This window comes from Lissotriton vulgaris, chromosome 2_1 (genome assembly GCF_964263255.1).
Source record: "Lissotriton vulgaris chromosome 2_1, aLisVul1.2, whole genome shotgun sequence".
In the NCBI taxonomy this organism is placed as follows: domain Eukaryota; kingdom Metazoa; phylum Chordata; class Amphibia; order Caudata; family Salamandridae; genus Lissotriton; species Lissotriton vulgaris.
In genome coordinates this window covers 550,182,669-550,195,320 of record NC_141687.1, presented here as the reverse complement: position 1 = coordinate 550,195,320, position 12,652 = coordinate 550,182,669, and the positions used below count along the sequence as shown (strand labels likewise).

Below are 12,652 nucleotides of genomic sequence, written 5' to 3'. Positions count from 1 at the left end.
AAACGGCTTCGTTGTAGAGGCCGTTTCCCTGCACGCACATCAAACAGAATATAGAATGGGGATGATGGGTGGCCTTATTGATTTTTGAAAAACTCCAATCTTCCCATTAAAATTAAATGCGGATTTGTTTTATGTGTTTGTAAATTAAATAAAACGTGTAATCATTTGTTTGATGAATGCTTGTTTTCTATGTTTGTGCACTGCTTTTGGTTCAAATAATTGAAGTTGCTTAGGCTGAGGTCCCTGCGTCCAATAATAACTCGTAGGTCCTTGTTGGGTCTCAATAATGATTAAGTGGGGGTCCACAGAAGTCTAAAGGTTAAAAAACACTGGCCTAGGTTGTTCTGAAGAGCTCTTAAGTGAGATACATATCGCCTAATTTGTCTGCATATTTATTGTAAACAAAGTTAGCTTATCATAACAGTTAACCAAGAGAAGATAAGGTTATGCAGAACCCACTAGCATGCCTTTAAAAAACTGTTTTAAGCTCAAATGGCTTTACTCCTTGCTCTTTTTCCGAGCCCTCGCCCACATACTAAGTAGCTTTTGGAAGCAAGTGCTTCATTCACTCTATCACAACACGAATTCTGTGATGTAAGATATAAATGAAATTCCAGAGAAAAAGCCACACAAGGTGCTGACCACTCTAAATGCTTGAGGGGATAACACTTACCGCAAAAACGAAAAATTAAAATAACCACTAACAGACACGTACCTCATGAAAACACACAAAAACCAAATAAGGAATACATAAAAGAAATTAGATTTGAACCTCCTGTGGACTTTTGCATTTGAAAGTATCTTCAATATTCACACTACCACGTGCCACTCCCATTCTTAAATATCCATCACCTAATATTGCAGTCTGCCATCCTCCTCGCTCCATGGCGCGCTTGTCCTCTCCAATCCCAGAAAAGCTTCCAAAGGAGAAGGTGCTGCGTGTTGGGGAGACATCCAAGTGATCTTCATGCACAAGGAAAGGAACCCCCATCCGGCGTTGCCTCTTTTTGCCACCATGGTGGTAAGGTATGGATCCCTTACGCTCACGCTCCTCTTTCCGGCTCTTGAACTGAATGACGAGTGAATAAAAGCAGACAGAGAACACATTAGGATTTATTTGAATGCTGAAATGCCGAAAATGGATGAAGAACGAGGGTGCAGAGATTAATACTGATAAGAAAAAAAGAAGTTTCCTACCAAGTAACAGGATTCAAGGACAGATTAAAACAGTAAACATGTCCTGAATGACGAAATATAAAGGGAAAAAACAGAGGAAAGGTATACAAGACTGAAGGAGATATTGCAATCTAGAGTTAAAGTTCAAAATTCAATGGAAAAATCCCATGAGGCTCCAAAACAGGAAGATGAGCAATTGCTCACCAATTGATCATTCCAAATCCAGGCATGCACATGATAACACTGAACAGTCCAAGGCAGATACAATTAGAACACACACCACAAGAGAATGAATTTTTGCGTCTGGTTTTGAAGAAAAGAGGTAAACCAGTTAAGCACTGACCCTGATAGACCCATTCTGTGATTCAGCAGATCTATCAAGTTCTCGTGTTTGACTGTATCAAAGGCTGAGGAGAGGTCTAGTAGGATGAGTAGGTATGTACCGTTTTGATCAAGTATTTGTAGCACATCATCAATTATGTGTGTCATAGCTGATTTCGTGCTATGGCCTGCTCGGAAGCCTGATTGGTGTTTGTTAAGAAGGTCGAAGTGATCAATGTGTCTTGTCAATTGGTGGTGTACACATTTTTTCAACAGTTTGGCCATGGTAGGAATATTGGAAATAGGGCGATAGTTGTTTAGGTCCGTAGGGTCAGCTGTGAGTTTCTTTAGGATGGGTGATACCTGTCCCACTTTAAGGGTTTCCGGGATGCAACCTTGTTGAAGTGAACTATTAATGATTTTGGTCCAGAGAGGCAGAAGCAATGGGGTTAAGTCTTTAACAGGATTTGCGGGGAGAGGATCGGTGAGGTGATTGGCAAGTTTTAGGGTACTGATAATCTTGCCTATAGCTTCTTCAGTGTAAGTGTCAAAGGAAGACCATGCAGCATTGTTTTTTAGGTCGAACTTTGCAGGGGTATGTTGTGACGAAGGTGGGAGTAAAGGGGATGTTTTGATGTGGGGACTCGAGTGTAAGCTTAGGTCATTGAAGAGATCTTTCTTGATGTTATCAGTCTTTAGATTAAAGAAGGTAGAGAATTCTTCACAAGTGGTTTGTGGGCAAGCTATGTTTTGTAGCCGTTGAGGTTCATCCTTAGATTGGGTTTTGATTGATTGATAGGCTTTATTTCGGTATACCAATACCATAAAAGCAATACAAAAATACAATTCATAATAATATCATATACACTCTGTTACACATGATCGTTAAAATGGATACAAGAATTGATTTAAAAGGTTAATACAAGGATTAAATTGATACAGAAAGCCTTCTATTACGAATCAACCATGTCCATTTCAAAAATTTTGCGACAGCACATACAATCACAGGGGATGTGTCAGTCATTAAAATACGCATCACCACTAAACACTGACGAATGCCCAAAAGTCTACAGAGTGGTTTAAGCCAACAAGACCGCTGGGCACGATAATCCGGGCATTCAAAGAAGATGTGAGCTACATACTCTATGCGAGTAGGACAAGATGCACAAATGGGGGAAAGTTGGTAGGGGCGCTTCCAGTGCGCAACTACCTCCCCTACAGGTAGGGTCCCCACACGAAACTTAAAATACAGGGTGCGGTCAAAAGGGATGGAGATGATGTCTAAATAGGATTCGTATGCCACCACATCCTTAATTCTCACAAAAGCTACTGTTGCGTTACAATGGCGTGAGTCTGAATGTAGTTTCGCAGAGACCCAGTTCCAGTTCAGCTTTTTAACTGTAGCCTTTGGTGGGGCAGATTTTGTGGCCCAAGCATCGGGTAACCCTATTTCCATTAATAGTCTTTTGACATCCCTCAGCTACTTGATCCTAGACCACTCTGCCATATCCATGACCTCAGACAGGGCTTCAGCATAGGAGACCAATTCGGGCACTCGCCACAACCTCGCCCAAAGGAGCAGTGACATTTTAACAATAAGAAAAGGATATATGGGGGCAACCCTAGATCTAGCAGAACCTTCCATAACTTCTCCCTGGGAACCAGGTCGAAGGCAGTCTTCAGATCTATAAAAGCTAAATAAAGACTGCCCCCTCCCAGTACCACCACCTTCCAATGGAGAAGAGTTAATCTAAAGGACTGCTCGATGGACCCAGTGCCAATGCGGAACCCGGCTTGGAGGTCCGACAGAATGTTATTGTCTTCCATCCATTCTAGCATCCTTCGCAAGATCACCTTCCCTGCCAATTTTTGCATAGAGTCAATTAGACTTATTGGCCTGTAGTTGGCAGGGCTGTCCTGGCACCCCTTCTTAAATATCGGGACAACCTCTGCCCCCTTCCGGGATTCCGGAATGGGCGCACCCTCAATGATGGCGTTTAACAGAGAAGATACAAGAATCCCCCACTCCCCGGGGCTTGCCCGTATTAGGTCAGCAGGTAGCCCGTCAGGCCCTGCTGCTTTCAGTGGTACCAAGGTTTTAATTGCGTCCAACACCTCTCTCGCAGTAAAAGGGGCATGCTCTAATCCCGTTACGAAAAGTCCTAGCAGGGGAGTGTTGCTGGTGAGTAGGTCACTTGCAACATAGAGGGATGAGAAGTGATTGAACCAACTCTGGGGGGTAATGTTACATGTCAGTAATGAACTGTCTGGTCTGTCCCTAGATCTTATGAGGGCCCAGAAACCTCTTGCGTCCCTGTCCAGACTAGCTTTCCTCAAGTCCTCCCAGAAACGATCCTCCCATTCCCTCTTTGCTGCCGTCACAGTCAAAGAATTATTTTTCCTTGCCAAGCGTATATTTGGCAATGACTTGCTCTTCACAGCATTGATCAAAGACCTTTTCTTCTCCCTACATTTTTTAGTGTACCATTCATAAGGGTTCTGCCTAAGTTTGGACTTTAGCACGCAAGAGGCAGTGTTGGGAAGATAGAAAAGTTCGCTCAAAGCCTTAGTAGTAGCACAAAAGAGTGATGATACTTCCTCTGGACTTAACGTGGAATCATCTAACTTGGACTGGGCAGAGACCAAAAGATTTGAAATGTATAGGACTTTACCTTTGTCCATGATTATCTTACTCCATTTTAAGCGCCTGCCACAGTTAGAGGGATAAAGCTCCTGGTGAACAGAAGTTGTAGGTGACACATGGCCTACCGAATTCTCCGACCAAAAGGGTCGAAGAGCATGGGAGAGCAAGTTGTGGTCGCTCTCTACTGAGGGGAGTACCTCCATGTCCAGCAAATGAGCCCAGGATTTGACGTCAAGAAGGATATAATCTATTCTAGACTTATGATCCACCCTATTGTAGGTATGCGCTCCAGAAGGATCCAGAAACGTCCTACCATTCGTTGCCCGAAGATCAAATTCCAGGGTTAGGGAATAGATCTGGATCGCCACTTGAGACCACCTTTTGATAGGTGGCAAGGACAAAGTTGGTATACCTCTCCTGTTATCATCCTCAACAGTCCCCAAGGAGACCTCCAGCCCGAGAGGCTCAAACGTACAATTAAAATCACCAGCAACTAAAACATGAGAATTATCGGGATCTCTTCTTAACCGGAATTCAAGTTCAGAAACGGTGGATAAGGGTTGGCCTCCCTTCATGCCCCTGACATAGATATTAAAAATGTTTAGGGTTAAGCCTCTCTTTGGTCCTATGAGCGATATACTCAAAAGGTCAGGGGAGTCGGTCACGCGCTGGGTAACCTGACAACCAAGTGAAATAGCGACCCATATAAGAAGACCTCCAGAGGGGCGGCCTTTCCCAAAAGAGGAAGGAACTGCTGGCAAGAAAAAGGATGAATAACCTACCTTGTGGCATGGCTCCCTACTCCAGGTTTCTTGGAAAATACAAATGGAGAAACCATCCACCTAGGTGTTCCATTCTGGAACAGCCAGCTTCCTTGCAATCCCAGCAACATTCCAGCTAAGAATCTTCACAATAGGACCAGCCACATTAGGCTCAACAAGGGGGACAGGGTGAGTATCCTGCCCCCTCTCAGGGATTGTGCGGGAAACTCTAATTCCCTCCTTGGACCCACTACCAAGATTTTCACCCTGTGGTCGGGGACCCCTGCCAATAGAGATGGGTAACCTTCCATTGACAGTGGTCTCCAGGGAACAGGGAACCAGCCGTGGGCTCAGACCCTTGGTTGAAGAAACAACCCCAGGAGAAATATCATTTCAATAACCTATGGTCCTTCCATAGTTCCCCGGCCACAGGGTTTGCTGGTTGGGCACAAGGAAGGGATCAAATCCGGGGGGTACAAAATTAAAATAACATCTTGTATCTGGAGCAGGACCAAAGTGGTTGCCAACTGTTCTTGGATAAAAGAAGGTCAGGTCAACCACTCCAATGCCAGAGCTGCTGGCACCTAAATTCTGATTAGAAATTTGTAAAGCTACCCTAGGATCCTTAAAATGAACTACTACACAGTCCCCCTCAAAACCCTTCTAACACCTAGAATCAGCCCATCGAGTTCCCTTGGCAGTGGTCTATTTATCCTTAACCAGTGCATAGTTTTATTTTTTAACATCTGGAAGGATTCTTGCTGCCCGGCCAACAATGGTGGAACGTTGGTAAGAATGGCAACAAAGGGATGGCATTCTGGGGGAAGATTCATAGGAGGTGTTCTACGGGCAACTTTAAGAGGGGTAATGTCAGGCTGTCTAATTGCGGGCGGAGCTAAACAAGTCTTTGTGGTTTGGGCTGGGTCATGGCAGTTGGTGGTTTCGGGGTGCCTTGGTTTAGATGTATCAATAGTGCCCGTAACCTCGGGTGCCAGTTGCTTCTTAGGTTGGGATTTATTCTCCCTTGATTGGTCTGATGGGGGGGATTGTTCTTGTGGTTTTGATCTAAAGGACGAGACACCCCTTTGGTGGTAACAACAGGAGGATGTAAAGATTCTAGACTGGCTACCCCACTAGCCATTCCATTTATATTGGAGGAGTCTTGTAGAGTGGTAGAGCTCATCCTATCCACTTGAGTCCCCCCATTGCTACTATCCCCAGTCCTAGAATGTAGTTTAATAAGGGATTTAGTTGAAAAGAAATTGTCTAGGGTTGCTTGTTCAAAGCTATCCGGACGTTCCCCTAACCTTTTCACTCGTTCTACAATAGGGGTCAGTAGAGATTTCATCAATTTCTCAATCTGCATGAGTAAAGGTGTATCTGGGGAAATAATCTCAGCAGATGCCATCGTCAAAGTATCATTTGGGTTGCCTTGTGAATTCTCAGAGGACACCCCGCCCTTGTCAGCCTGGACCCCTCCCAAACCAGCCCCTTTAACCTTGTGAGAAGCTCCCTCTCCTATACCAATTCCTAGTTTCCTAGTTTTCTTATGGGGTTTAAAGTGACAGCTTTTTCGGGGACTAGTAATCCTTTTCCTTTTGTTATGAGGATTCTTAGGAGCTGCGGGGGGTGGCGTGCCTAGTAAAACAATAGTTCCATCGTTAACAGGAGTGATATTATCAATAGGCATGGGTGGAAGTATGTTTGTAGAGACTGAGGCCGGTAGCTCGTTACTGGTCTGCAAGTCTAGACCTAACATACTTTCCGCCACAACTGGGCTAGGCAACAGGGATTATTCAAGGTTTTTTTTTAGGGGTAAACCAACAGTGGAATCTAACTCAATTGTGAGCGGAGATGGAGGGACCGATACTAAGGAACCTAAGGGTGCCCGCTTCTCTATGGGAAGTTTGAGAAGTCCGATAGATTGCCTACGTTCAGCGCGTCTCTCAGCTAGGGCGATCTCTCTATCGATATCACGGGCAGCCCTAATGAAGTACTTATCTAAAGGACCCAGAATAGCAACCCCTACCGTAGGTGGAAGGGGATTTAATATGGGGGTAGTAGGGGGTGAGGACATATTTAACGATATTAACAATGCAAGGATTGGGCAGGACGTTTATAAGACCCAACAGAATCACTCCACAAAAAGAATGATAGCTCAATACTTCAACAATATTGGAGCCGATACATAACAAGGAGTTAGAGAGTGGGCCCAGCCCAGCCTCCTGCGGCCCCTAACGGCCACAGACGGTCCCGCCCTTGTCCCGGGCTTCACCCAGGCGCTCCCGCGCTGCGGGAATGGTGCGTGTTTAAAATAAGGCCCTTGTTAGGTGGGGCGGGGCAAGCAGGGAGAGCAGCCCAGGTGATACTGATTCGGGCAGCGAGGACTCCTGGGAAATGCAGTCCCGGTCCAGCTGCTCGCAGCCCTGCCTGCAACCCACTCACCCACAGCAGACTCCAAGAGGTCACCAATTCCAATGTCCACACAACACGAAGCAGGACCCGCGAAGCGGGTACTGTGAGGCGCAGCACTAGAATTCAAGGAGCTAAGCACAGGGTCCCGGCAGGTAGGATAAGTTCAGCAAAGCGTCCGATTGGGTTTTGATTAACTCAAACAGTTTTTTGGGACGGTTTCTTGCTTGGTCTAGTTGGTGGCTGAAGAAGTCAGCTTTCGTGTGCTTGATCTTTCTATAGTATGCATTTCTCTTTTTTCTTAGAATTTTGAGGGGCTTAGCGGATGGGACGGATCTCCAATTGCATTCCGCAGTTCTCAGAGAACGTCTATCTTCGTTAAGTAGACCATTGTACCAGGGTTTAGAGTCTTTCGAGGAGCAAACTCATTAATTATCAAGGTCATAGAGTTGAGGTAGTGGTTGGTTAGATCATGTACGTTGGAGGAGCCGGCAGGGGGCAGACGTAGATTGTAACTGGAAGAAGGTAATGTGTTAGGGTTGAGTTTTTTCAAGTCTCTTTTCCACACCTTTGGTTTTGTGGATTGAGCCGAATTAAGTTTCACTGATTCATTGATAAAGAAAGTGATGATATGATGGTCTGACCAATCACAGGGTTCAAGCGACTCAAGCTGAATGGAGTCACCTTTGGAGATTATTAAATCCAATATTGAACCTTTATTGTGTGTAGGGCTGTTGCAAATATGCGTGAGGTCTAGAGCGCAGAGGACGTTTTTGAGACTATTGACCACTGAGTTGCTGTGGTTGTTCCAATGGAGATTGAAGTCGCCAAGGAATATTTGGGTGTTTTTTCGTCCGACGTTCGTTGTGACCATGTTCGTGAGGTGTTCGAGGAAGATGAGGTTGTCACCAGGTGGATGATAGATAATGTGTAAAGAGCATAATGGCTTGCCGTTGCTGTTGATTTTGAGGCATATGTATTCAAAAGAGGGCAATAGTGGGGATATGGCTCTGTTTACGGAGATGTTGCTACGGTCTATACATGTCCCCCTGTCTTGCCATTCTTGTACAATCTGATGATGTCGTAATTTGGGGTACTAGAATGTCGATGAGTGGCGAGGAGGATTCTGTTAGCCAGGTTTCGGATAGCATTATCAGGTCATGTGCGATAATGAGGTCAGCTATGTCCAGAGGCTGATCAACAATTCAGGAGTGTGCATTTAAGACGGGGTGGGTGGCTGCGCATTGACCTGGTTAGGTGTGTGGTCTGGTGCAGGAGTGAGTAGAATAAGAGGTGGTGTTGCGTATGTGGATGGGAGAGTAGTTGATATAGATCTCTGAATTGTTGGTGTGGCTGGCAGGTGAGTGGGTGTGGGGGGTGTGATTGGGAGCGGTGTGTGCTCTGAGGGTTATTTAGTGGGGTTAGAGTGTTTTCTAAATGGTTGTGGTGGGATGTCTTATTATGTGCCACCAATTGACCTGTGGAGGGTTGACTGGCATGGAGGGGTCTATGTTAGGGGTGATATTGTGGAGCATGGATGAGGAAGGGGAGAGAAGATTGGGGAGGGGTGATGTTAGTGAGGGGAGCTATGATCATACCCGGAAGGGGTTCAGCTTCTATTGTAGATGTGTGAGTTGTCTCAGTACTGGAATGGGGGGAGTATTTGTTAGGAGTGTCATTGTGAAGCATGGCTGAGGTAGTGGGAGAGATGGTTATAGAGGGGGAGATCCTAGAGGAGGGGGGAGCTGTGATCGAACCGGGAGAGGGTTCAGATTCAGTTGGGGGTGCATATGTTGTCTCAGTCGTGCTAGTTGGAGGTAGTGTGGGAGGGTTAGGTGAAGTGAGGTGAGGTGTTTTGGTGGGAGGGGTAGTCATGGTGGAGGAGGCGTATGGATCCAATATCCATGGTTGCCGGGGAAGAAGGGGGAAGAGGGTGACAGAGGGGGTTGGAGAAGTGACATGGTGTGTATTGGGGGTGGAAGTGAATTGGATACTAGTATGGGGATTAGACACTTGTTCTTTAATAACGGGGAAGATGTTATCCAGTAGATTTAAACTACGGTCAGTGGATTGAATGAGTATTGTTCCGGTATTGTAGATAGTGAAGGTTGCTGTTGGTTGGAAGAGCTGGGATGGTGCAATAGAAATCACAAGACCATGAGCGGATTTCCTAGTGGAAGATATCGAGAATAAGGCTAGGAATGCTTTCCTCCATTGGGCTCTACGTTTGGTGTGGAAAATGATATTAGTGGTTGTGGTCCCGTTGTGTAATGAGAACTAGGGATCAGCGAAGGGAGTTTCCGTGTCTGATTTAATAAAATTATGCTTGAAAAGTTTGGCAGATTTTTTTGAGAGTTTGGGGGGATAAATGATGTTGTAAGAATGTGTTCCATGTTATGCGTTGAAGAGTAGGTGAGGTGAGTAGGGTGCAAGAGTGTGTGAAGAGGGCATAAGAGTGTATATAGGTGTATGGGGCTCCGGAGGGATCAGTGGGTTCTGGTGCGAGGAGTTAGGAAGGGTGGGTAGGGCAGGCTGAAATGAACAAAAACTGCTATGACTAATATATTATAGGCAGAGGTACGTATATGTGCATGGATTCATGGGAGTTCAGAGGGATCCTGTGCTAAGAATATGGGACGGAAGGTGGGTAGGGGAGGGTGAAATTAACAACTGTGGCTGTGACTAATTTATTGTGGGCTGAGGCATGAGAAGGATTGTGGTTAGGGGAGTGTGAAATTAACAACTGTGACTGTGTCTAATTTATTAAGGGCTGAGTAAAATGTTTTCGAAATGGTGGTGGTGGGGTGTCTTATTATGTGCCACCAATTGACCTGTAGGGGGTTGGCTGGCATACGGGGAGTCTGTGTTAGGGGTGATACTGTGGAGCAGGGATGAGGAAGGGGGAGAGAAGTTTGGGGAGGGGGTGATATTAGGGGTGGGGCTATGATCGTACCCCGAAGGGGTTCAGCTTCTATTGTAGGTGCGTGAGTTGTCTCAGTGCTGGAATGGGGGGAGTACCTGTTAGCCATCAGAGTAGCACCACCACTCAGATATGAGAACTTGGAAATCACCTTTTATCCGGACTTTACGCAAGCGGTACAACAACAGCAGCGTTAATTTCTGTCAGTCAAAAAGAGACTTCGAGAAAAAGGCCTGAAATACGCAATGTTGTTTTCGGCTCGGCTCTGAGTGGAAGCCGCGGGAAGAACCAGATTTTCCGACTTCCCAGAAGCTGCAGCTGAGTGGCCCGACGGCTGGAGAGAGGCAGTGGAACATAACTCCGGTGGCAATTGAATCTACGCGAACCAAACACTTGCAGCTGGAATCAAAAGCGATGACCGGGATGATGCTCACTCACTATTGAACATTGCCTGCCAGGCGCAGGGACAGATAGAATGCTGTTGAGGCGGTTGTGCACTCAAGGCCTCTGAACTAGTAAATGTACTGTAATTGCAGCCTGACTCTGCCCGGGGAACTCCATGAATAACATTGTTGGGAGGGCTGGTACGGGGCACCTTATTCTCCCCCAGTTTCTTCTTTTAGTTTTATTGTTGGGCGACAGGCACTTTGCATTAAATGAGCGATGGGCAGTTCTGAGTTCAGAGTACAGGGAAGCAGGGAGGGGGGTTGTTGGGTGGGGCTGTTGATTTGCAGTTTGTTTATGCTGAATCAACAAGGTGCCATAGATTTATTGCTTTACTTGACTGGGAACACAGGTCCTGATGAGTACACAATGGGAGAAGAGTATCAAATTAATGAGGTGGAATGTCAATGGTCTGGGGAAAAAAATCAAACGATGTTTAGTATTGCAACATATAAAGCGATACGTACCAGACGTGGTAATGCTTCAAGAAACACACTTGTAAGGCCCTCAATAGGTGGGGATACCGACTGACTGCACATTTGGGCTTCACCACGGGATTTGAGGGGAACAATGTTTAAAAACTCCTTCCCCTTGGTAGTTACTTCAACGTGGGCTGACACATGGTGTAGATATATATGAATCACGGGGCAATTGGAAGGGAAAACGCTGTAAGTGCCTCTGGGCCTCCAGGGGCTTGCATTCAAAGACTTGGGGTCCATACTACTATCAATCCCGGACGGCCTTCTGATTGTGGGGGGAAATCTTAACTCTGTAGTCTCAGGCACTTTGGATCATCACCCGCCCAGAGAATTGGGTCCCTCGAACCGGTGGCTGCCAGGCTTCTTAGAAACCCTAGGACTGATGAATGTCTGGTGGTCTTTTCATCCCGATAGCATCCAACACACCTATCATTCAGTAGCGCACCATAGCCTGTCACGCATTGATTACCTATTGATACTGGCATCCCGAACTGAGCATGTTCAGGAAGTAAGCCATATGGCAAGGGGCATCTCTGATCTCTCCCCTATATGGGCCCAGTTTGTTATTGGTCAACAGAGGGTTGGTAGAGTCACCCCCAATAATCCCTGGCACCTCTATAACCCAGAGAACCGAACAGCACTGTACGAGGCAATGGAACTTTATTTCTGGGAAAATTTGGGGTCGGTAGGCTCCCATCAGACAATGTGGGAAGCGTTCAAAACTGTAATTAGAGGGCAGGCATTCTCCCAGCAAGCCAAGTTAACAGATGTGGTCACAGCAGAGGATGAAATCGTTCAGCTGGAGGGAGACCTTGACGGGGAAATAATGCCAGAAAAGTCCTGCAACTCAAGAGGGCCAGCTAGGGGGGCGTGGCTTAGGCACCGCCGAGCATGGACGTGTGAGTCCCGAGCTCCGTGTCGGCCTCAGCATTTATCCTGACCTGTGACTCCCCCGGCGGTGTCGGAGCCCTCAGTGGGGGCCCTCAGGCATTGTGAGGGCCCTGTGTCCAAGTTGAGCCCAGGTCGCGGCGGCGGGGATCGCCGCTGCGACTCTTGCGGCTGCCGACTCTACAGACGGGCCGGCCATCTTCTTTGCGGCCTACGCGAGGTCCGGTGTCCCTGGCCTCGAATGATCCTGAGCCCGCTGCTGCGGAAGGCGGCCCGGCGGAGACGCTGTGGCTGGGTGCGGGGGCCCCCGCACCGGATGGGAGTGTAGCGCCTGCTGTGCAGCGCCGGCCGGAACACTGCTGGTGCGGCATCGGTGGAGGCGGTGAGTGACTAAACGCTTTAATCTCCCGCTGGGGGCCCAGAAGAGCCAATTTGATGGCGGTGCTACCGTAGTGGCGCTGCAGTGACTTTCTGTGGCTGCGGGGACCTCGGAGGCCTGACGCTGTGCGGTCTCCCTGTCCTCTCGGCGCTTGCTCCCCCACACCTCAGCCTGGAGGGGAGCTGGCCTCATCGTTGGGTGGGAGCTAGCCCGGACGTTCGCACCGGC

The 12,652-nt window shown here is 47.2% G+C and overlaps 1 protein-coding gene across 1 annotated transcript in view; it reads right to left on the bottom strand.

Moving 5' to 3' along the window:
- UNC80 (unc-80 subunit of NALCN channel complex) overlaps positions 1 to 12,652 on the bottom strand; it is a 2,521,865-nt gene that overhangs the window by 2,069,462 nt on the left and 439,751 nt on the right. Inside the window, exon 10 of the mRNA XM_086955549.1 lies at positions 853 to 1,069. Coding sequence (XP_086811675.1) covers positions 853 to 1,069 — 217 coding nt within the window. The remainder of the gene's footprint in view (positions 1 to 852; positions 1,070 to 12,652) is intronic.